Source organism: Sycon ciliatum, chromosome 1 (genome assembly GCF_964019385.1).
Source record: "Sycon ciliatum chromosome 1, ocSycCili1.1, whole genome shotgun sequence".
Taxonomy (NCBI): Eukaryota; Metazoa; Porifera; class Calcarea; order Leucosolenida; family Sycettidae; genus Sycon; species Sycon ciliatum.
The window spans coordinates 22236461-22261657 of NC_088643.1; the positions used below are offsets into that span (position 1 = coordinate 22236461).

Genomic DNA, 25197 nt, shown 5'->3' on the forward strand with positions numbered 1-25197 from the left:
TGAATACCAGTAGCTAGGCTGTAGCTCTGATTACGGCGTACATCGCCATCAAGCATATGATTAGGTTTTAGGGTTATTGCTCAAACTCAAGCCACGGTCTTCGCAGTCTCGGTCGTACACGGCCATTTCCCGTCGTACTGCTGGACGTCGCTGCGCGTCCACTGTCAATCTCTTTTCGTATCCTGAAGGGATACGCAGCCGTTTCCAGTGGACCATCGGAGGAAACAAGGCCAGCACACGGCTGCACTGGGCAGTTCGCAGCACTAGACATGCTGGCACCCAAACAGGAAGACGAGGGAGTGTCCGCGTTGCATTTTCGCGTGCTGGCTAGCTGTGTCCTCTCGCTGTTAACATGTTGTTGGCGATCTGTACTGCCACAGCCAATCTAGCTAGCAAAACACGCAAACATGGCATGAGTGTGCTCCTGGCAGTGACTTGGCATTGGATCTATTGCTTGTGTGTTATTGCAGGTAGACCTACACAGTAACATTCCGGTAGTAGATCTACCAGTCGTGACTCTCCACAGACAAACAATGCTATCACAGCCTACGACCGTAGAGCATTCTATCGCAACTGCTGAGCGAATGGCCGTGGGACAAACGCCTCTGTGATACAGTAAAGACAAGCTGCAGGGCCGCACAGTGCAAAAGAAACGCGCACAGTTGCTCGGCTTCATCACCGGGTCAGGAATGTGGAGCTGCGGGCATTGCACCAGGGCTCGTTCAACACTGCGCTTCCAAGCCAACTCGCGCCATCACACCAGACCTGCGAAGAGGACGCTCGCCACTGAGAATTTCTCGGGATCAAGCAGCCCTCACTGCACTGCCTCAGTGCCGAATAGATCATGTATACATGTATGGTCCTGATGAACCTAGTACGAAGCAAAGGAGGCATGGCGCGAAGCGTGTCGTTTTCCGCGCTGGCATGTATGGCGGTCTCTCTCTTCCGGCCCCCATCCAGCCTATTTCAGGCTCTCAGCGGGGCTGCGAAAGGGTGAGAAGTAAAGTCTGACGCCTCTTTTTCTCTACCCTGGCGTGAACAGTCTCGGCCAACCGCCTCATCACATGCAAAGCGCGGCAAAGAATTCATCTCTGCTTATCTCGCCTATGAATCGGCTGGGTACGGAACGCAGACGGTTCATTTGTCCCCTCTCCATATCTCGCTCGGGTAAAAAATAGGAAGTTTCTTCGTTCAGTTTCTAAGTGCACCTGCTTTCTCCGTGGTTCAGTGGCGTTGTGGCGCTCAGCTTATCGAGACTATAACTACCTTTTGACTAACCCAAGAAGGACTGTTGACACACACACACAGAAAGCAAAAGTCGAAGCGGCGGTGAATGACATTATGTCAAATGGACCAGAGGACGTTCTGAAGAGCCCTGCGTCAGGTATCCAGTTCGCCTCGCTTGCTGGAGTACGAGTGCACCGTCCGCCCGTCCTGCCGCTCAAGTCTATGTATGTACCACAGCCAGTGGACCTGTATACTTAGCCGTTCCCCAAGCACTTTGTACCTTTGACTGCGTCCTGTTGTACCGTGTCATTTCTGAGTAGTTGTGTGGCCACCTAGCCATTTGACACCAGAGCGACCAATACGTCGTTATCAGTTGTCGCATCTCTGTAGTGTGAGCGAGGCGGATCCACCAGTTGACTATCCGACGAAACAGAGTGGCCGAGCAGATACAGGACGGCACGGACTAACACAGTAACAGTAGCGCCTGGTGACAGGAAGGACAAGTCCGTGCCAGTACTGGCCCCGTTGGCGGGAAAGATGACGTCTCGTTTCGACTCGGGTTCGAGGTTCGAAAGGAACTCGGTGCAGCTGGTCGCAAGAGAGTCGTCTGTGCGGGTTTGTGTTTTGCTGGCGGCGTGCCTGCTCAGTTTCTGTCAAGCCTTGGAGGAGCAACGGATAGGTAAGCTGGTGTGGATGTGCTATATTGTGCAGCCCAATAACTAATAATTTAGGATTGCGAGTACATGCTACATTCCAAGTCTTGAAGAAGGTACAGTTTTGTTCCAGGGAACGAGCAGTGATGAGAGATATGGAGCAGCCGGCGAAACTACATGATCTGCGCCAGACCCAGCGCTCTTTTGGAACGACTCGAGGCGCGCGGCGCAGCACAATGTACTCCAGAACAGCTGCTGAAGATGTCCACCCCTTTGTAGCAATAGACCTGCAGTGCTCGTGGTGTGCTTGGCTTGCGAGGGGTGCGGAGAGCAGAATCTTAGGCTATGACCCACAAACCCCCAACGGCCCAAGGCACGGAACAGGTACTGGACGATCGACGCAGCCATCACAGTCGGCATATTGTTCCACCGCAGAGGTCCCCATCAAAATGCAATGCAAAACTATAGTATGGGTGAACGTTAGCTTCACGTGAGTTGGTCGACTCACTGTTAGGATGCATAACTACAAAGGGCCACGCCACTTGACCAGGGAATGCATTTTGGTTAAATTCCTTTATGTCACCCCCGCTGCACTTGCAGCTCGAACGCAAACAAAGCGAAGGTTTGGCGTGTGCGGATGACTGAGGGAGCGAACTCCCCAAAAGCGACGTTCTCGTTTCCTCTGCAGACATACCTTATACAGCTTGTGCTACTAGTGTTTGCTGTCCAGCTAGGCGCGTGACGAGGAAGTTGATGTTGTAGCTGTGTAGGCAGCAGAGAGTTTCTGGAACGGAGCCTCGGAGGGTACCGATTGGTACAGTCTCGCAGGTCGCGACTCGACGAACAACGGAAAAAGCTCGACCAAAACGTCAACGTGTTGTAGAACAACAGTTGGGTGAATGATGGGAGTGTTGTGGGGCACTTTGGCAGCTGGGATACTGGTAACCTCTTTCGTGTAGACCGGTGGTACGGTGGAGGAGTGGCGAAGCTGCTTGAAATACTTCTGCCAGTTCAGTTTCTGGAGGCAGTTCTTGCCTTACAAGTTACATGCTCGGCTGACCAAACTACAGGGGTTAGAGAGGCACTCGTGCTGGAGCATTGCGGCGGACAGACAGTGATGATGATTGACAGTTACGAAGCCTTGGCAATGGCAGCGTATACATGTACATGTACATGCAATGGTCGACCGCCGTTGGGTGTCGGGTTGTTCTGTTGTACACGAAAACTGCGTATACCAGACTTCCTGTTCGCCCTGGGAGAAGCTCGTTCGCAACGCGTGACTGGAAAATGACGCTCGGTGATGGCGTTACATCGACGTCTGTTTGCGCCCACTCGCGTTGTATTAGAAACGGTCGGAACCAAGAATATTGTCTTGTAAGTTGTAGTTGTAGAAAAACTCAATTTTCTAACAATAACATGCATGTTTCATGCCACTCTTGGCACTGAGCTTCGCTGTGATTGTGTTTTTCGTGACACACCTCTCATTATTATGGTAATCCAGAAGGCAGTCGCGTCAGCTCACCGAGTTCTAATACTTGGTTATAGTATGAGTCGCAGACTCGCACTACCCAACATTGTATCAGGACCCAAACAGCTGGTGCCCTGAACTGTCTAGAAGTAGAACATCCCGGTATCATGTGTTGGAGAAAACCACACTATGAACACCAGAGGCGTCGGATGGTATAGGGCTTGAAAGTGATGACGTCAAAAACGGCCTGGGAGTAGTAAATTGACATCAGATTTCTATTTTGGATCCACTAAGGTGTGACTTTGCTATTGCCTCAGTATGTGGGTGCATAGCAACCCACTCGTGTCGTATGCAGGTGCAACTTTTACTTCGCCACCAGTTGTCACCCCGCCCGCACTAGCCAAATCAGTCAGTTTCACTGGCAACATCACCTTGCTGTGAGTGAGACCGCTTGAAATGTGCTTGGATCCATACAAAAACTGGATCCAGGTGGATCCAGTTTTCGAATTTTTCAAATTGTTGCTATGCCATTGCTATGGAGTGACGTAGCACTTTCAAGCCCTATTTAGTGTGGTACGGTCAGCCATTTGAAGTACAATAATTATTTACTCGTGGGGAGGGGTTGCTGAGCCGACATTTTTGGCAATTTAGAGCCCAGATCAGTGTGTATCCTATTGATTCCCGGGGTACCTGGGGCAAAAAGTGGTACGGTCAATACCGTAGTGACCGTACCATGTCCGACGCCCCTGATGAACACGATTTGATGCGAACTAAATCAATACTGAAGCAGCTACCCTACTGATAGTTATAGTGTACACTCCCAATCGGCCAATGTACAATGCTGCTCCATCATGATACAGTCCACATTCGGATATTGAAATGCTGGGCATTCAAAAAAAAAAAAAAAACTCTAGATGCAGCATTAGCACTGGCAAACAAGGAGACCGTGACTAGCTGAAATACAATTGAATTGTGATCTGCAGCTGACTATACCAGCAACATTCACCTGTCAGTGCTATTAATAGAGTCCATAGCCCCAAGAGTGTGCAACTGCCTGCGCTATCTCTGTCCATTGCTGCAACGGCAGATTTCACATCATGTCTTAACATGGTTCAATAGATTACGCTTTCAAACATTGCCACATGCCCACCAGAGAGTTGCAGCCGACGCAGCCCTGTAGGCATAGCTATCCTGCATGGTGTTGCAGACTGATGGGTTAGTGTATCATATTATGACTGCAGTGGGAACTCACTGTCGCATCACGGTTACCATGAATGGTCATGGGCGCTCCCGTGTCAATCGGAACGTATCCTTGACGCAATCCTATCCACCGTTACAAATCGATTGTATGTGTGTCTGTATGTCCTCATGATGCTGTAGCCACAGTTGAAGCCCATGCAAGATACGAGGAACTGGACAGATTTGTTCCGCGGCGAGTGGAACTGCCATCAGCTGACGACTCGAGTCTCACGCCGGAAGCTGCTCGCCAACTTCTCCACCACAAACTACGAAGAGCTGGAGCAGGAGAGCAATGGCAGGAGCCAACTCACGATCCCGTCATTCATTACCAATTCCGTGCGGTGAACACAACCTTCAGACTCCTGCTATGGCAACAGGATGAGCTACATGCACACATTGGCGACGGCGGAGAGCAACGGAATAATGTCAATGGCAACTGCCATTATGTTGGCATAGCAACCAGTCATCCTGGCTCCACTGCCACGCTTAGCACATGTGGTGGGGCATTGGTGAGGGATTCAGTGTGCATCATTGCAGCGCACTATACACACACAGCATAATTATGTATTCAGCCAATTCCACTTATAACAAACTGGCATTATAGCGAATCTCGTAGTATCGCGAACCGTTGTCCGTATCCCAGTTTGAACCCACTGGTGTAAGTGCATTTCTGTTACAACGAGCTTCGGCTATAAAGAACTAATTCTCCTGCACAATGGTGTTCGTTATATCAGGACTCGACTGGACAGTCAACTTCGCTAGTACCGACTGCGGATATAACGACAATTCACGAATAACGACAGAATTTCCATGCCCAGAGCAAAGTCCCTTCCAACTGTAATACATATAGTGAGACTTTGGGTATAAGGACACTTTTTGATGCCCCGCCGAGTGTCGTTATAAGCGAAGTTGACTGTATAATTATGAAAACAGAAGCCATACAGTTCATGTGAATTCGGATCGTTTTGGACATTGCCTAGTACCAAGGACATGCATGGATAGCTATTGTGAACTGTTATGACGGTGCCTTATAGCGCCATGGAATCTTTATGGGCTAGCATCAGTGACAGTAGCACCACCGCCTAGCCTTCAAATAGTCAAGACATGGTTTTTGGAAGAGCACAGTAAAGTCAGTGCAGTGAGCAGCAAGCAAATTATACAAAACGCATCGCGGTACTGAGAATGCACCCAATCTTGGGCAATGCGCCAGGTGAATACGTCTCCAGTATATTATTGTACACAGTACCACAGTGGAGAAAGGTGACGATAGTTTGTTCTCACCCCAAGCCTGTTGTAGTGTATGAAGCTAAAGAAGTACTATTGGCAATCTTGTCTCTTAGGGAATGTGTTGTGATGGATGTGTTCCAATACAGCAAGGCCGCATGCGGACAGCCACTGGTGATTTTCTGCTGGAGGCCAGCGCAGATCATGTTGGAGCCGAGCCCGTCCACAGGCTGTTGCGTCGGTCAGCAGCTCCACGTCTGGGCGGGCAAGAGCGTGCTGAGCAACGCCAGCAATCCGAGCGCTTCTGCGGCGTACCAGGTAGGCCGTGCAAAGCTGATCGTATCGCACATATACTGCATGTACAGTGAAAAGTGAAATCCAACCTCGTGAATACAACAGGTGCGGGGGCTGCACAGCCCTAGCACTGCGAATAATAGGCTATGCAGTGAATGTGACTTTAAAATGCACTCATGGGGTTGGATTTCATTTGCCACCACCGTACTTAAAACATTCTGGAAATGTGAGTGTGCTGTGTGTAGAAGAACATCCTGCTAGTGGTGTTGAACGATTGCCGTTGAACCAATGTGTGCTATACGTAACGATGCTACAAGTGTACCAAGCATGTTTTGAATTGTTTTCCATTGATTGATATTTTTGTGTAGATACTGTACCTCTCCGTGAAGGCACACAGCAGCAGGAGGATCAACAGCGTGAGCGGAGAGCTGCCGAAAGTCAGTTTGGTGACCTGGACAGTCAGCGTCACTGTGCCAAGATCCTGGTCGTCGTCGATCAGGAAATGATGCAGAGGCATGTGAAATCCTTGCCACGCAATTCTGGGGGCAGAGACGGGACTATGTCAGACATGCAACGGACACTGGATGTCACGGGCACAATTATGAATGTCGTAAGCTAAGTCAAGAGATTGTTGTTTGTAATCATCAAGAATTAGTAACGTTTGGATAACAACACTGTGCATCAGTGTGAACCTTTGACTTACAATAGAAAACTTGGTCTTGTTGTACTGTAGCGGACATGGAAATCCAGTCGATTGACCGGGGCCGGCGCCCTCAGCGCGTACAGAACGCTGCGCGCAGTGCACATGGTGATCTGGTGATCCGATGCGACCAGCGCCCTGCAGCGCATAAATGCATGACGATGTACATGTGTGTACCGCTTATCCACGGCTGCATGGCCAGCGCCCTGGGGCCACTAGACGTGCGACCTGATTTCCATGTCCACAACAGTATAACCACATTTGCAAGAGCAGTTCAGGACATTGAGCAAGCTTGCAGCGACAGTGCCTTCCTTTCTGTATGGTAACACTGGAAACCCTGGATCTCAGTACCGCATGGGAAACTTCCCTAAATTCACACTCTGTGCATCGTGGACCCTGAAGACTGTCTAGAGGAACCGCCCAATTATGCATAGCTAAGTCGTTTTTCTACCCAAGTCTGACTCAAGGATAAAGCATGGTTTTGGGCGTGGTAAGCTTGGTCTCTGAAGATAGGTGTTCTGTCACTGTACTGGTTGCTAAAGGCAGGTTTTACTCCAGTACAGCTATCGTTGGCAGCCACTATGCCAGGGTGCACAGGAAGCTGGTCTTTGGAGACAGGTGATATTTCTACACAAGTTTGACTGTAGGATAAAGCGTGGTATTGGGCCAGGCACGAGCGCCTTTCATGACAGGTGTGAGTGGTCTTTAGAGTCGTGCGGTCTCTCAGACAGGTCTTAGTGATAGTTGAAGCCTGGTCTCAGTGATAGTTGAAGCCTGGTCTTAGTGATAGTTCAAGTGAAGCCTGGTCTTAGTGATAGTTCAAGTGAAGCCCGGTCTTAGTGATTGTTGAAGCCTGCTCTTAGGCCTGAGGTCTGGCCTAAAGGCAGGTGTCTAGCAGGTTTCCTGCCACTGTAGGGGTTGCTAAAAGCAAGTTTTACTTTGTATCCCATTCCTGTACTCACCAATGCTCTCCTTGTGACCATTTTGTACTGTTGTGTACAGGTCAAGGGGTTGTTCCACGACAAGAGCCTTGGCAGCACGGTGGATTTCCACGTGATGAACATTGTGATCACAAACAGCAGCGGTCCCCATCGCCTGCACCTCTCCTCATCCATGTCTGCCTTCACCATGCTGGACACGTTCTGTGGCTGGCAGGACAGCTTGCCGATGCGGGTGCGCCGGGGAGCGGACCATGCCGTCTTGCTGACCGGGTATGTCCACCTTTTGTGTGCATTCTAAGCTGCTAAGGTGTGAATGAAAGCCAAACCTCCATCAGGGTAAAGGGAATGAGGCTTGTGAGGTGAGAGGATCTATGGATAGCAAACTTGTGGGTCTAATTCCGTGTAGCCTTGCCACAGAGGCATTGGATATAAAATTTAAATGGCTGCAAACATTGAGTTGTCGAGCTACCGGTGTTGTGTTTTGACTTCAGTATCCTCTGGTTATAAGCCACGTCCCGGCGGTCTGTGCATTTCCTGAGCTTGTGTCATCCTGTGTCTTTCTCATGAGTTCACTGTGTCTTTGTCATCCCATGTCTTTCTCTCAATTTCACTGGCTACAGGCTTGATTTGTGCTCAATGGAAGCTGACAATCGCCGACGAACGGACCGCAAATGCAACATTTTAGGTAAACGTGACTCTTGAGTAGTTGAACTTGCTCAGAACTTGCTCAGTCCCACGGCTGTGAGGATACTGTCATGTCTGCAGACAGTATGTATTGGCAGAAGACTGCACTGGGCATATGCGTCGGGAACGTACCCTTTCAATACGGTGTATGTTTACCATTCACTCCTCGTGTGCACACAGCTGGTAGGCATATCAATCGCCCGGGTGCGGTTCCTTTCACAGTGAACGGATTTGCGACTAGGAGCACTATCTATGTTGAGGCTGAGGCTCAGAATTTGTTGTAATGCTCCATAGTGCCTAGCTCTTGTGAGTTCTTCTGTCTGACTTCTCACTGCGTAGACCTCTGGTGATGGACCGGTATGTATCATGCATACCTAGCAACCAACAGACCTACTCCTCATTCTAATGCTCCCTTCTCCTTCTCCTCATCCTTCTACAATTGGCAGGTATGGCTGGAAGAGAGACGTGGTGTGATCGCAGTGATTCGTGCAGCATTGCCGAGTACAACGGGTTGGCCAGCGCCTTCACCGTGGCCCACGAGATTGGCCATGGGTAAGTCCGAAGTGTCATGCATGCCCTGAAGTTCTATTTTAGAGCAAACATATCTATGTACGCATGGGTTTTACTCACTGAACGAACACGCAGACTAGCAGTAGCAGCTATAGATAATAGTAGTAGTTATGAAGCCGGTCAGTTTGTGGTAGATACACGCCCCTACCCTCAAAAGTGTAGGTTTGCAGCGTACAGCAAACCGTAGTAAGGGATCCGCCACTTCCAGAGACCAGCGTTGACCGCAACAGGTTGGTTCCATTGGAAGTTGTGAGGAGCAAGTTACCCTGCACCATGGTTACCCTGCACCATGGTTACCCTGCACCATGGCCTTGTGCTCACTAATGTGGATGCTAGCGTCTGTCTTGCGCTCTGTTTTTTTGTCTACTTTTAGGCTTGCCATGAATCATGATGACGAGGCGTCTCGGTGCTCTGACAACCGTGGCATCATGGCGCCCAGTGCAACGGCGAGTACTGACTTCTTCCGCTGGTCTCAATGCAGTGCTGCGCATCTCCGGACCTTTCTAAGGTAGGCAGCACCATGGCTGAGACTGGGGAGAGAGTGACATAGGTAAACCCAGATGTCGATAAGGGAGACACCGGGCAGTTTTACAAGTTTCATCCACGTGTCTGCATCTGGACTCCCAAGACCTACATTTTTGGTATTGTATTGCATTATTTCTACTTTGGCATTCCAAACTAACCCTGCAGTCTTCCTCACATGACAGGGTGCCCCGAGGTGCAGTTCATGGAACCTGTGATTCTGCACCAGTGCTACCGGTATCCACGCACAGGCGTTCATTCCGTGTGTGTGTGTGTGTGTGTGTGTATACGTGTACGTATATGTGTGCATGTGGGCGTTTATGCGTGTATGTGTCCCCGTGTTTTCAGAATAAAGCGCCACTTGCCCAAGTTCTGCATGCTGAACTGCCCACGCCGGTCACCAGAGCAGCACGACATCCTGCCAGGAAGGGACTTCAACGTGGACGAGCAGTGTCAGATGCTGAGAGGCAACACCAGCAGATTCTGCAGAGTGCCTTCGCGAAGGGCGTTGAAGCAAGTAAGGGAACAAGTCGCAATGCTTTTTCAAAACGTATAGCAGTTTTGGCTCGGGAACGAGTGCTTTCTTTCTTTCATGCAGTTATCTACGTCGAATAGTAAGGAGGCTAACACGGAGCCGATGTGAGCAGTGTCGTGATTTCTTGAATTCCTTCATCATGCTGTCTAGTCCAATGCCACTGCGGCTTTGGATCATTCGGATCAGACTCTTATATATATTTATTACAACATCTCAAGACTCGGTGGAAACACCGGCCAATGTTAAGAGAGTGGGTGATTGCCAACCACGGCGATAAATAAAAGTAAGGGGAGGGAAAAGAAAGAGTAGCAAAATGAACAGCAACAACAACTCCGTAAAGAAAGATAATGTCAAATAAAAAACAGTGAAAAACACAGAGACGCAAAGGACATGTGGATAATGAGCTATTTATTTCGTAGTAAATAAGGGGCGGCACGGATCTAACCCTTTATGGACGGATTACTAGCACAGTATGCACCAGAATTACAAAATGTCAGTACAATTTTCAACTTTTCCATGTCATAACTTTGGTGTCCTTCACTTGATTTTCACAATCAAGGGCTCATTGGAAAGCTCTTGGCGAGAGCTACGTCAGGGTACCAATCTCCATTATCCGGCCGCCACAAATCAGTTGCGGTAACACAGCAAAGTCGTCTCCAAGCCTGATATGCAAGCGAATTCGTCCCATCAACGCCATTCCGCTCTCCTTCATCGCAGAACGCTCAAATCTGTTTGAGACGATTCAAACTTCAGCCGGCTACGTCATTATCATGTGCTCAGTCGCTCAAAGAGCACACGAAAAGGGATTTTCCCCCAAAATGGCGAAATGATCGATCAAAAATTTGAATTTGCCGAGGTAAGAATACGGGGTGCGGTATCTCTGGCGTCCGACATTGTAACTCTTCGGCAATTGTTGCATTGGACAGCTTGGAGTTCCAGCTACCACGTAGACCCTTCGATTGTGGAATTTGCTCAAGAAACGATGGAGTTACGAAGTTTCGATCTTATTAGATCGAAACTCGTACAGTCCGTCCACAAAGGGTTAAACAGGCGGAGTGAGGTCAGATCCTTAACTTCTCTGGGTAGAGTGAGCCAAAGAGAATAAGCAATGAAGAGAGGGGAGCGCAAAAGAGTGGATGAGTCACACTTAGGGAGTAAGAGCGAGTTTCTAGTTCTTAGAGAAGAGAACCAATTAAAACACATGAGATGAGGTGGGCACAACTCAAGCTTAATAGAATGGACAAGAGAAGCCAGGTGTGCACTGCGTCCATGTGATAACGGGGTTGTGTGAGCGATTTTATGAAGGGCGGATGATGAGAGCATGCGGGGTTGACGGAGGAGAATTTTAAGGATTTTCTTGTGGTGTATTTCAAGCTTTGCAGCAGGAAGAGGATAATCCAACCCAAGACGTATCGGCATAATCAGATATTGGGCGAAGGTAGGCTCTTCTGACGCAAAGAAGAGTGGTAATATGTTCTCCCTGTTAAGAATATAATGTGAGAAGCTGACTGATGCATAGTCTGTTTCCAGACCAAGCTCAACAATGAGCCGCCAATTGATTGCTGGGCTCCATGGCCTTTGGAAAGAGGCTCCTTGCTGCCATCTTACTAACTCCGTCACTGCAGAGAGGCGTCAAAAACGCATCCTGAGCACTGTCATCCCTGGTGGGTGCACCCCGCGTATCCTAGCCCCGGATGTCAGCTGGAACAAGCCATTCAAGAGCAGCATCCGGGACTTGTATGATGAATGGCTGGCAACAGGTGACAAAACTGACACCGCTGCAGGCACTAGATTACTGTCCAAGTGACAAGAGCTGCTGTTAGACTTGGTCAGATCAAAGTGAACCCGTCCTTGACCAGCAATTTTCGACTCTTCAATTGCCAGAAGGGAATGTCCAAGTTGCCGGATATTACATTGGCCAGGATTGAATCCACAGATTGTGACCCATTTCCCGTCAGCGCCGCAGCATGATGGATCACCCAGGACACTGGCTCAGAGCTGGTTGGTCATCAGGGCCCATTACAGCTGCTGAAGTGGCCACCTTCTCAAGAAACAGCCCGTGACCGATGTCATAGATATTTGTCAGGTTTTTCAGGCTTTCCACAGTTGCCGATGACAGAGTCTTCATGGCGAGTCCATCACGCATGGAGAATGAACAGAGTCTTCATGGCGGTGAGTCCATCACGCATGGACAATGAACAATCCAACAAGTAGTACAGATCCAACGAGTAGTCACGTGCTGGACTGGTGGATATCTCCATGCCTACGCTGCCATGTAGAAGGGAGACCAAGACAGTACACATGCCAAGTCTGTATTACCATAGGAGAAGATGCTGAGGAAGCCAAGCAAGGAGCCTTTAATATAGTCGACCTAGTATGCTGGTGCTTATGTACAGGTGTGACAGTGACAGTGTGGTGTGTAAGGTGAGACGCGCCGCTTAAGTGTGATCAACTGAATTATGGTTTAAAACACCTCCATTCATTTGCGTGTTCTAAAAAGCAGTTTTGATATTTCCAGTAACCACTCACAAAAAAACCTCTCGCTATAAAAACCTGTTAAAAACCTTGTTCTCTAAAAAACCTGTGTAATAAAACGCCTCGGTTTATTAACATTCGGGAGTCGGCTTATGTTCTATTACATATACCGCAAGAGAGTCCGGGTCATGCGACATATAAGCATAATACCGTATTATCCCCAGTAAACGTACAGATGGCCAGCCCGGTACTACTGGAGGAGACTTTACCAACCAGTATTGGGGACAGTTCTTTTATTGATTCTGGCAAGATTGATTGCCTGCCATGGGTGCCATACGACTCACAATAATGAAACATTTCGGTTGTAGATGCCTTCAATAGCACTCCAGCTAAGGTACCATGCAGTGTAGAAAAGCACAAAGATGATCACCATAATATATTTTCCGAAGTATATGCCGCACTTTGAACACTTTGAACACTTAAAATTCACCCAAAAAAGAGGTGCGGCAAATTAACGGTGATAAATAGGGTATATGTCTGTATGTGTCTATATATTGTAGGATTTGAGTTTTCGTTTCATTCAGAATTAAGCCACGCTGTCGTAGGTGTTGTACTGCACCGGACAGTCGCTGGGCTTATACTCAGGAAAATACGATGGGCAAGAAAAGAAAAGTCAGAGGGTCTAGGTACATGTAGTAAATATACAAAATTTCGGCGCTGCAAAATTTCGGCACTTCACGATTTTTGACATTTCGGCGGCGATTTATTTTCGGCGTGGGGTAGAGGGCATGGTATAGTGCGACAGATGCTGTGAAAAATTTCATCGGCGTTTTATTTTAGGCGTTTTGGGTCGGTGCGAAATTAAATAGCTGCCAAAAATTTGTATATTTACAGTACCCCAGTAATGCCCATGATATCATTCTGGCATGTACTACTGTAGTGCCTGGTTCACACTAGGCCGATTTTCCGACCGACATGGACTCGTACGAAAAATCCTCAAGACCGGGGCGAAAATTGCCTGGTGTGGACGGTGTTGTCGTACAGGTTTCCGACAGATCTGCGGCGATTTTCTGGTCGATATTTAGCCGAAAAGCCGGCCGACTGTCGGTGCTTGCACATGATGGAGCAGGCATCGGACAAATCACTGTAGGCTTTTCACCATGATAGCGGAGAGCGTCGGTGCAGACCGTGAACTGGCTGCACTGGATCGCTACTAGATGCAAGCCTTTTCACGCCTTTGGCCTTGTAGCTTGTATAAAAACTATCTCATTTCCACTTTCTAGCGTCTACTACGGTCTAGTGCAGCTGTGTACAGCATTACCAGCAATTATATGACATCCCACAGAGTCCGAAATTCCGTAAAATATTTGCGCATTTACTGCAGAGAGTGATCTTGGAAGGAAGAAAATTGCTCTGAACTATGGCCATGATCGAAATGTAAGGCATCAAACCAGTGAACCACGCCAACAAGACAAACAGTTACACAACGAAAAAAACGAAAGTGAAAAACATTGAACAACCGATGCGATCTCAACTCCTAAGAATCATGATTTTCTTCTCCACTGAAAAGTATCTGTTACCTTGGTGATCTTGAGGAAATAGCAAGAATTGACCTTCTTCATGGTCATTTCTGAAGCTTCCTCCAAATATTGTCAGCCAACAAACCACAGCATTGTCACCTGGCTAGTCTGATCTCTGTCCTCAAGAAGGACCAGTTCCAAAAGATTGCAGGTCCAGTGCGCTTTCTAGCTTCAAAGATCTGGGAAATCGCCTCATTCTGCACATTTCAAGCAGCTTCTCAATTGTTTCTGGCTTGACATTGAACAGCAAGAAGATGAAAAGCACTTCTTTCTCAGTTTTTTTCGAGTAAACTACCTCTCCAACCGCGTGGCTTTCTCTGAAGGCCATGTTGTAGGGGCTTTCCCATGGCCATGTGCTGGATGCATGCCATGTCGATGTACTGATGATCTGATGCATGCTGTCATGTACAAGGACGTAGACTACTCAGTGACTACAGTCAGTACTCTGTACGACTCGTATGAGTCGTAGTCTAGAGTGACTGAGTCAGGGAGTCGAATTTTATGACTGCCTGTTGACAAATAGCAACTTGTTTGGTGTAAATTTCGTTTAGAGTGGCTGACAGCTTTGCCAGCTTGATACTTGGTTTCATTCTGCAGCTCACTGGTTTGAGAATACAGTGTTTTTTTGCGGCTTCTTCAACGGATATTGTGCACCATCATCAAGGTGGTTACCTATTTGTGATGCAGCTTCAACTAAAAGTACAACAACAAAAGCAACAGCCTACATTCAACAGCCACAGCCCATGACAACCAGAACAACAACAACAACGACTACAACAACAACAACACCAATTCTCGTTCCTCATATACTGGCACACACAGAGACATAGACAGCAATAGCGGCAACACACAAATTAAAGGGTAGTTGGCCGCAGCCAGATGTGACACGTGCGCAGCTAGTGGGGAAGCACTAGCCATCGGTATTCGGTATGAAAAGATAGAATCTTGCGGCCTACGTATATTGAATGCCTTGAAAAACGCGTCAATATGTTGAAGGTATGACCAGCATCAGCCAAGGACTGATGGTCAAAGCAAATACCAAAATACACTGCTATAAAAAACACACGATCCTTGAAGGGTGGTGGCGTTCCTACGGATGCGGAAAACTCGGCCTTTAGCCGAGTTTGACGCGAACAGTGAAATATACAAGTAATAATAAACAGAACTACAAGGACACATTATGTCACCATAATGTCGGCTGCGCAACCAGTCACTCATCTGACATAAGAATTTTTGAAGCAGCTAGTTGTCTGGAAACTGGGCATGCTTCCAGTTTGTGTCGGTACTTTCAAACTCTGGTTGCTGCAGGTGAAAAGAGATTCTCGCAAACCTATTAAAATGCACGGTTGCAGGCAGCGGTGTACAAGAATAAAAAGAAACGGAAAGAAATAACAAGGGTGCTTCAACGTTGACTGGGTTCGATCACTGAACACTAGACAAGAATGTTTGCAAAACAAAGGTAGAAGAACTGGTCGGCCTCAAATGCTACCTCAAGGACACACAGCGTATCCAAAAAGTAAAGAAAAAATGGAAAATGGTGAGCTGGAGGCGACTGTCGCCGACATCACTGAGCAGTGCAAATGGTATGGGCAGACAAAAACCAATAGGAGAAGACCTACACAGTACTGAAGGAGATGTCAAGCATGAATGCCAAACCTACAAGTGAACCTGAAGGAGAGGAGGATGTGGGTGATGCCATCTTGGCTACCCTGGCCAAAGATTTCTCTGAGCTACGGCAGCACATACCTGCACAGGAAAACCAGCAGAAGCATAACGGAGAGCCTCATCATATCGTTGGGAAACGGCAACAGCAGCGCAACATGAAGAAATAGAAAATGTGTGCTGAAGCTGCATTCTGGTTTACAAGGATGTTTGGGTCTCACTGCTAAATTACCTCGTACGCATGGCCTGTGTAATTGCTTTAGTCTTTTCTCTGCTCTTTCCGGTTGCACAGATGTTTAGCTTGTACAAGTGCTTTCACTTACTCCCACCCACTCTCACCTCTCTTTCCGGGTATATACGGATATCATTGCTTTTTCTTCTATCTTTCACACTAGTAATGTACTGCGTCCGGACTTCGCTAAAGCTTAGATAAATATTGATACCTAAATCTATAACTTGCACTGCTTCCAGGAATACAATGCTGGTGATGCTATGCTTTACCTCCATTAGCCGTCTGTGCCATTGTGCAGATTTGTATTCAGACAAATTAGTTTCATGCTACAATGCTTTCGTTGTGCTCTGCGGTAAGCTCATGATTAATCAATGCCCTTTTCTGTGGAAGAGACAAACTGCCGGGCAGCACGATCCCCTCCTGTCAAGGTAATCAGGTAGTGAGCCCGTGGGCCTTGTCCATGTACGTTCATGCAAGCATCCCAACCTGGAGGAAAGAACTTCACAGGGAAATTCTTCGGTCCCAACCCCCTTTGTCCAGTTTCTGATTCGAAAGTCAGGAATAGACTATTTCGTTTCAAGGAGGAAAACTTCCTTCTGCCAGCGGAGAGGGCTCGACACAATAATGTGGAGCACTATTACACGTAAAACTCCATTGTGCCTTTTGTGACTATTTCACTTCTATTTTTCACTGCACAGCAGTGCAAGCTCCATCAGCAGCCTCAAACATTCGTCATCTGAGAAAGGGCCCAACATTCCCCGAACCATCAAAATATCTACAGCAAACAAAAGGGAGATTTTCAAATTCATGCATTCAAGAATACATTCAATAAATTCACCCAAAATGAAATGAAATCACCTGATAGATCGTCACTGATATCTGATATCTTCATACTCCCAAGCTCATAGAGGATAAAGTTCCATTTCACAAGGTACTGCACGCTGCCACCCTAAAGCAACAAAATTCACAGTGCAACGAACAGCTCAATTGTGTCGACCTCGCGACCTGATTTATTACAATAAAATAAACGTACCTTCTTTCCCACTGTCGATCCGGTAAGAAGCAGCAAAAACTTCAGGCCCCTAAGACTGCTTGAATTTTCTCCACATCGGACTGCTGCTGAAAACATCAGCTTGGCGTAAAAACCAGGCTCATTCTGTCTATGAGATACCTAGCGTAAATGAGAGCCTTCTCGTCGCCAGCCACAACAATAACAACAACAAAAATCACCTCCACCGAAAAAGACATGCAGATCAGATAGCTTGTTGTTGTGTACAGCGTGAGTTCAAAAAAATCCTTTTTCATTGAGATCACAAAAAAACTTCACACTCGATCGATCGCGCGAGCTCAGCACCAGCAGTGACGTTTGGGTGGAAATATTTTATTTGAAAAACTTTTGTCAGGCGCGATGTCGCTGATTGCTGGTGATGGCGTGTACGTGTGTAACAGACAGGCCTACAACTATAGTACAATCGAAATTGGCCACCGTTGTGTGTGAACAGCTAGTCTGACTCGTCCGACACAGTCGGTTGATTTCTTGTCAGAGTCTGTGTGGGAGCATGGGCCGGAAAATCGGCCTAGTTTGAACCAGGCATTATTAGAGACGCGTCCTTTTGTATTTTCAATCCACGCTCAACATGTACTAATATTGGAGACGAACTAGTCTTGTGGAGACGTGTATGTTTAGTGTTTAATAGGAAAATACGGTATGTTACAGGTGCCACTTTCCAGCAGTATGAACACACATTGACGATTAAGCATCAGCATGTGGATGTAAGCGTGATTTGCAGAACGATATTGGATTTTCGGAACACAACTAGCTAAACAGCTAGGACGAGGGAGCAAACTCGGTCCAGCGTTGATTTATTCAACTGCATGCCTGCCTGTTGCCTTTCTCTCCCTCTTTCCACGGCATGCGTCCAGGTCTGTAAGCAGCTTCTATGTCAGCACGGTGTGCGAGGCACAGCATGCAAGGGTAGCTATACACCAGCGGCGGATGGTACCCCATGCGACAGGCGCAATCCAAAGAAGGTATACTAGAAACACACCTTAGCTTAGGAGATAAGGGATGGAGCCAGCGTGATCATAGTATGTAATGCATATGCAGAAGTAATATGTAAATCTTAAAAACAATAGTGTGGTGGACCTGCGCAGAGGAAAGGCATCATGGACATGATCTACATGTACGTGTATAACTTATAAGTGAGCTAGGGCACATCATACACTCACATATGCGCATGTTCAAATAGGAGATCATAGGTGATATTTCAGAGGAAGCAATCCGGATACGGCGATGAATCTTTTTCGTAACGCTGCAGCACTAAAGCAGCCAACCGAGGAGTGTTGATAATGCTGAACCGGGAGCTCAGTTTGCTCACGACAAAACTCGCAGCTATTTATCTTTCAAAGGATCAGTCGGAGAAGTGAACTGCATGAAAAGAGAAAAATGCCAGACCCACCAGAACTCAATCCCGGGACCTTGCTTGTCATGTGCAATGCTCTACCCATCTGAGCTATGGGTTCGGCCTGGTCCCATAGCTCAGAATTGCTCATGACAAGCAAGGCCCCGGGTTTTCAGGCAGTTCACTTCCCCGACTGATTCTTTGAAATTTGAAGTCCTCCCAACCCTTTTATTACCATTAGGCCACCTAGAATTAATTCGTTGTTTCGGGTCACTTCACTCATCCGTACCAGGGTCGGTCAGTTGGGATTTATTATTTTAGTTTGGTTATGGCCATGTGCATACATGTACAATTGTGCATATCGAATAGCTTTTGTCAATCAAGCCAGTCGATCAAATCTGACTGTAGACGATCCAGCGCAGCCATGGTCCCATCAGATCCAGGTCCCCTCCAGGACCAGATCTTGACCTCGCTGACAAACGAGTAGCTCTCACCTTGAAAACTTCTGTCAATGAGGCGGTGGCGGAGCTGATGCTGTTTCAGGACCGGATCGGAGATGCATGTAGAAGACAACGTCGTCAACAAGCGCTGCATCCTGTAATTTGGCTGCTTCTGAGGTCGATGTCTGGACTGCTATTATTAGGGTCGCGTGTGTACATAGTCTAGTCATGTACATTTGAATGCACTATAAAAAAAATAAAAAAAATTGCGGTCGGGTGAAAAAAGACGGTCGGGTGACCCGAAACAACGAATTAATTCTGGGTGGCCTTACTATACAGTTTTCTTCTCACTGGCAGACTCCAGTGCAGCCACTCGTACATTAGGATACAGTAAAACCTTTAACTAAAGACCACTGTGACTAGCGACCAGCCTGCTACTACAGACCACTTTGCCAGGCACGGACGGTCTCACATTCATAATTATATGGTTGTGCGGTGCAAACCTCTAACTAAGGACCACCTGCCACTAAAGACCGCTTTTTCTGGCGCCAAGGGGTGGTTGTTCGTCACAGGTTTTACTGCACCTCTACTAACGTTGAATGTTTTCCCTCTGAGGATTGGTCAGGCCTGAAAATTTGGTGAATTCAATTATCTGGACCTATATTATTATTTGGAAAGTTCGAGTTGAGGTACCCTCATTGTTATACAGGTTTGCGTATTAGAGATACTAGTTTAATCTGTTGTGTAACAAAAGTGTGGAGTGTACACGTGCGTGTGGTGTCTATTGTGTCTGTTGTGAATGGTCCGTGCGCTGGAGTACTGCCGCCGTACGAGTTCACTGCCTTTCAATTCAGGCAGTGAACATCATGTACGGTGGCAATGCCGTAGCGTACGTACCGCGCACCGGGATTTATATTCGATATAAATCCCGCGCGGGATTTATACTGGCCAATAATTATAACCATGGCTAGACGAGCACTGATTGGCTGAAAACAGGCCCTCCGTACCGTACCATGGTATAAATATTATTATGAACAGGTTGGCAGGTCCATGTACTACGTGGACTGCCCTCAGGTTCCTAGTACGAGCAGGATATCAAAGAACAGGTTGGCAGGTCTATGTACTACGTGGACTGCCTTCACATTTCTACTACTAGTGGACTGCCCTCACGTTTCTAGTATGTCGAGCAGGATATCAAAGAACAGGGTGGCATGTACTAAGTGGACTGCCCTCGCGTTTCTACTGTACAATCATCCATGGGTCGAGCTGAAAATCAACTAATTACTTGAACAGATACATTCACCACCGTAGGCCTATACTATAGGTGACCCTAGCCAATTATAACTTATAAGGTATTATTACCGTGTGCCAGCGCCTTTAAGTCATGGCCTTATATTCGGAAAACCGCTGCTTTTCTAGATATTTTAGATGCAAAATGGCTCACCCACTACGCCATGCCATAAAAGTCATAGTCCACACAGAAATTTCAATCTTAATCCACTTGTACACCCTTCCTGCTGGGCTGTAAGTGTGTTAGCATTGTACTTATTCCTTCATTTTTGCAAAACACACTTCAAATGTCATTTCATTTACGAAGCCCATGGCTTTATAACTGAGACTGGCTTTATAATCGAATATACCGCCATGGCTTTAAAGGTGCGGACATACGGTATCTATCCTCTGACTGGGTTACACTTGACAATACTCAATAGCAGCTAGCTGTCTATCAGTGCAGTACAGATGGGGAGTGCGCATGCGATCTTCATCATGCTATCAAGCGGGTGACCACTCGTACTCGTAGTAGAGTACAAAGCCATGCCCGACTCATTGCTACTCAGCCAAGGCCCACGCGCTGTCGTCATTAGCACTTAGTACATTACTGTACTCGTACTACAATGATTGTACGTCTACCTAAACTTAACTAACTACTGTCTGCTGGAGAGCCGGGCCAGCCGGGTCACGCGCCCGGCTGGGGAACTGCACGACCCGGCTGAACAGATAACACCGGGTCCAGTCTGACCCGGTTGAAAAATGTGTCAAACTGACAATGGATTCCTAAAATACCGGTAGTTTACGACTCGCGGACCCCATCTGTTGCAAATCTAGTGCAACCGTACACACTACAGTCTACAAGCGACAGAAACTCGGCTAGGGTCAACTGGGGTCAACTGGTTCGAGCGCGATCTGGCCAGCGGCGAGCAGGAAGTCAGGACATTCAAAGTCGATGGGGCAGGCAGTCAAAAGCGTAACTAAGTTACTTTGGCTATAGCTTTTGACACAGTTGCAAGTTTTCAGCCGACTGGTGATTTGGACGATGGAGACCGCAGCGAAGAGAAAAAGAACTCGTGCTTTCCATGACTCTTGGAAGAAAGGTAGACCCTGGCTGAAGCTTGTGAAGATGGCGATGCGGAACTCGCTGTCGACGAGGAATCTGGAGATATCATGGCAACCAAGCTCGACGTTCCTGCCGTCGCCGACTTCAACTACGACAAAGCTATGGCTGCATGGTATTTTGAGGTGACTCGGCGCACTACGACTGCCACGTCAACCTCGTCTGAACGGAGGGACCTGGCCCGCACACCCAGAGCAGCAGCGGCAGCAGCAACGCCATTTGATACTGGCGAACCTGTTGCAATGGCGAGTGCAGCAAGTGCTTCTTTCTCCGCAGCTGCTTCCATGCGTGTAGTTGCTGCGCCAGAAGTTGCAGTCAAGGAGGATGTCGCTACCGGGTCCTTTCTGCAGCCAGACACGAAAGAGATTTTGTACAACCCTCGCTATGAAGAGATGTATGGGCCTGAGGTTGGTCCAGAGAATCCGTTCAAGACGCGACAGCAGAAGGCGCATATAAACATGTTGGCTGGTTATGTGGAGCCAGCACACGTAAATGCTTTTCAGTTTGAAACGCAGTGTCGTACCTATCACTCTTATGGTTATGCTGTGGATCCAACTGTTGACAACGCTGCTGGTGTTCCTGGATTTTATTGGTGAGGTCGAGGCGGCCGCTGCCACCAAAGGATTGACAGCTTTCGAAAGCAGCAAAGCGAGGCCAGGTGACCAACAAGCGAAAGCGTTCCGATCGTGGCGATCCGTCCAAGATTGATGGCTATCATGGACCCTGGGCAGGCTATGTGGATGACGTGACAGTCTCTCGTCCATCAGAGGGACAACAAGTACTCGGCAAAAACTATAATATATATGTACACACAAAAAGGCACAGCGGAGGTTTACAGAATTGTCGCAACTCAGAGTTTCTTGCTCAATGCAATCATCAGGTGACTTATATATATTTATATCAGTAGGAGTGATCCCGTCCGCGTATATTTATATCAGTAGGGGTGATCCCGTCCGACGCGAATAGTGCTCAATAGTACCGGGGTACTGGAGCCAATACAAATAACATATATAATCAGTTTGTTTCTATTGCCTGATGATTGATTCATTTCATGAAACTCGGAGTTGCAAAGAACGATGATGTATCTCTGGTGTGGACCTGATCGTGCAGTGTTTATATATATTTATATATGTATTACATCTCAAGACTCGGTGGAAACACCGGCCAATATTAAGAGAGTGGGTGATTGCCAACCACGGCAAAAAATAAAAGTAAAGAGAGGGAAAACAAAAGACGCCAAAGTGGCTAGTCGTCAGAAAGACGACAAGACCATTGATGAGAAGACACAGCTAGCTGCATATCGACGATCCTCTCGACTACCAGGGTAGATCATTTCTGCATGCACCTCGTGACCTGGATGTTGACCTTCACTCCGAAGATGGTCCCGCAGCGACAAGTGCTTCCTGCCCAAGCACTGCATACACACATGGACTGGCCACACAAAAGGCTTATCGGCAATCCGACTATTTCCCCAACTCCGGCCACTTGCTCCTCTCGCCAGTATGGATAGTAAAGTCAAGCTTTGGGAAGTATACAACGATCGTCGGCTGGTACGTACATACACAGGCCACAGCAAGGCTGTACGTGACATCTCATTCAACAACGATGGACGCGATTCCTCGCGGCATCTTATGACCGCTATGTGAAGATGTCGGTCAGTGCATAGGTCGCTACACAACAAAGAAAATCCCGTACTGCGTCAAGTTCAACCCAGATGAGGACAAGGAACACATCTTGTGTGGAACTTCAGACAAGAAGATAGTCCAGTGGGACACGAGAAGTGGTGACATCATGCAGGAGTATGACCGTCATTTGGGTGCAGTCAACACCATCTCGTTTATTGATGACAACAAACGAATTGTCTCAACATCCGATGACCAGAGTGTGCGAGTGCGCGTATAAGCAACTCGCAAGATTCATGGCCCACTGTTTGTACTGTGCTTGTCCTGAGGTGTGACTCATGGGTCACGGGTCACACGTGTTACTCTCAACTGCACATGACGACTGCAGGAGTCCATATGGACGGGAATGTAAATAAACAAACGGTCGATATCCAAAATATGAAGCGTTCGTCATGGAAATTCGAAATAAATCTCACTCTCCAAACGAAAACAATTCCAAAAAATATTCGGTGTACCCGTTTCACCTCTGCATCAATGCCGAACAAAATTCACCAAATTTGAGGGCTAAAAAAATCACGGTCTGCGTGACTCAGCTGGAGGCCGGATTTTCCCCATCCGCCGAGACGCCAGCACCCTCTGTAGATCATTTGAGGGCTAGGTAGTGATCAATCAAGTCGAAATCCTGGTATGCCACCTGGAAAGTACCTGACCCGCCTTCTTCATCCGAATCAGCACTTCAAGTTCCCATACTGCCATAGTATTAAAAGAAGAATAGAATGCTGTACAACCCAAGTTCAATGTACTGCCGCTCTTCCTGGTCCTTCCTTTCTTGTTTCCTGACTGCGTGCCGTGCCCTGTGTACATCTGCCGTGCTGTGCTTGACTAGCAATGTTTCCGTGGGGAGTGCAAAGTCATGGAGCTGCCCGAGGTTGATGGCAACTGGTCCAGCTGGGGAACGTGGACACGCTGCTCTCGAACATGCGGAGCTGGCGTCTCTGTTAGGAGGCGGACGTGCACTAACCCCAGGTGAGAGTAAGCTGCTTGCACAAGGTGTGCATTTGTGTGTTTGTGCAAGTTTCGCGGTGACATAATGTTTTCACAGTATGCTGATGTCTATCATGTGTGTGTTCATGTGCGTATTTCAGCAGCCCTCGTGCCTGACTCTCGTTGTGAGTTGCATTGGCTTGCGTGACTCTTGCCCCGTCTTTTCACCCACCCACCCACACCGATTTCATTGTGTTACAAGTCTCCTTCTGTAGCACCCTGTTCTCCATATACTACTCACCTCATTCGTCTTGCAAACTCACTAACAAGCAGGGATTGAGCACTGAACTCTCAGTAGCTGGCAGCATTCTCTCTACTCGCCCGAATCACTCTATTCGGTTACTGCCCTTGGCAGGTCAGCCGCCATTTCGGTCTCACTCTCGGTCTCTCGGTCCCTTCTCTGTCGAGTCGGCCGCCTCCATGGTTACACACTGCCAGCTCCTTCGCCCAGTTACCCTATAGTGCCAACCAACACTTGCTGTGTCTGGGTGTGGGTCGTGTATGGCTCCGCGTACGGAGCATGCGTTAATGTGTTTGTGTGCGAGTGTGTGTATTTGTGTGTGGGTGTATTTGTGTGTGGGTGTATTTGTGTGTGGGTGAATTTGTGTGTGGGTGTGCGTGTGTGTGTGTTTGTTCGAAGGAGGTTGGGTCGGCGGGTTTGCCTGAAGGGACATGAAGAACACTAGTGATATCACCATAGATGTAATCTGCACACGAATCCACCGCTGTTTGCTCGTGTGTGTGTGTGTTTGTGTGTGCATGCATGCGTGTGCATGCGTGTGTGTGCATGCATGCGTGTGCATGTGTGTGTGTGCATGCGCGTGCGTGTGCATGCGCGTGCGTGTGCATGCGCGTGCGTGTGCATGCGCGTGTGTGCGTGCGTGCGCGTGTGTGTGCATGCGCGTGCGTGTGTGTGCATGCGTGCGCGTGTGGGCGGGCGTTTGGATGTGTGCGTGTGCATGCATGTATGGGCATGTAGACCGCGTAACGGTGGTAGCAGCTGTCCAGCAAGTGACAAGGATGAAGAAGCTGTAATTTGCAATAGAATGGTGAGTGTGCTCCAATACTGGACCAATACTTCAAATAAGGTTTCACGCCGAGTACCAAGGTTTGCTCGAGCAGTTGCTGTAGCATTCCAAAATGGCTGCACCAAAGTGTAATATGTAGGCGTTATTAGGGTATGCAGTCCGTGAACTACAAGTCATCACAGATGTGTTCAAGGTATGATGGTACACATGGTGTTTCACATCACAGACGGAGAACATGTTCATGTATAGTGGTAGTATATGTA

General features: G+C 47.8%; 1 protein-coding gene and 1 pseudogene across 1 annotated transcript in view; both read left to right on the forward strand.

Moving 5' to 3' along the window:
• The first annotated feature begins 1102 nt into the window (after window positions 1–1102).
• LOC135818195 (A disintegrin and metalloproteinase with thrombospondin motifs 18-like) overlaps window positions 1103–25197 on the forward strand; it is a 34284-nt gene continuing 10189 nt past the window's right edge. Inside the window, exons 1-12 of the mRNA XM_065331547.1 lie at window positions 1103–1906; window positions 4729–5096; window positions 5961–6129; window positions 6474–6715; window positions 7808–8016; window positions 8367–8431; window positions 8877–8982; window positions 9374–9508; window positions 9871–10039; window positions 17930–18037; window positions 23749–23888; window positions 24886–24955. Of these exons, the coding sequence (XP_065187619.1) occupies window positions 1765–1906; window positions 4729–5096; window positions 5961–6129; window positions 6474–6715; window positions 7808–8016; window positions 8367–8431; window positions 8877–8982; window positions 9374–9508; window positions 9871–10039; window positions 17930–18037; window positions 23749–23888; window positions 24886–24955 (1923 nt within the window). The 5' untranslated portion in view covers window positions 1103–1764. The remainder of the gene's footprint in view (window positions 1907–4728; window positions 5097–5960; window positions 6130–6473; window positions 6716–7807; window positions 8017–8366; window positions 8432–8876; window positions 8983–9373; window positions 9509–9870; window positions 10040–17929; window positions 18038–23748; window positions 23889–24885; window positions 24956–25197) is intronic.
• On the forward strand, window positions 21291–23142 carry LOC135806711 (pre-mRNA-processing factor 17-like; annotated as a pseudogene).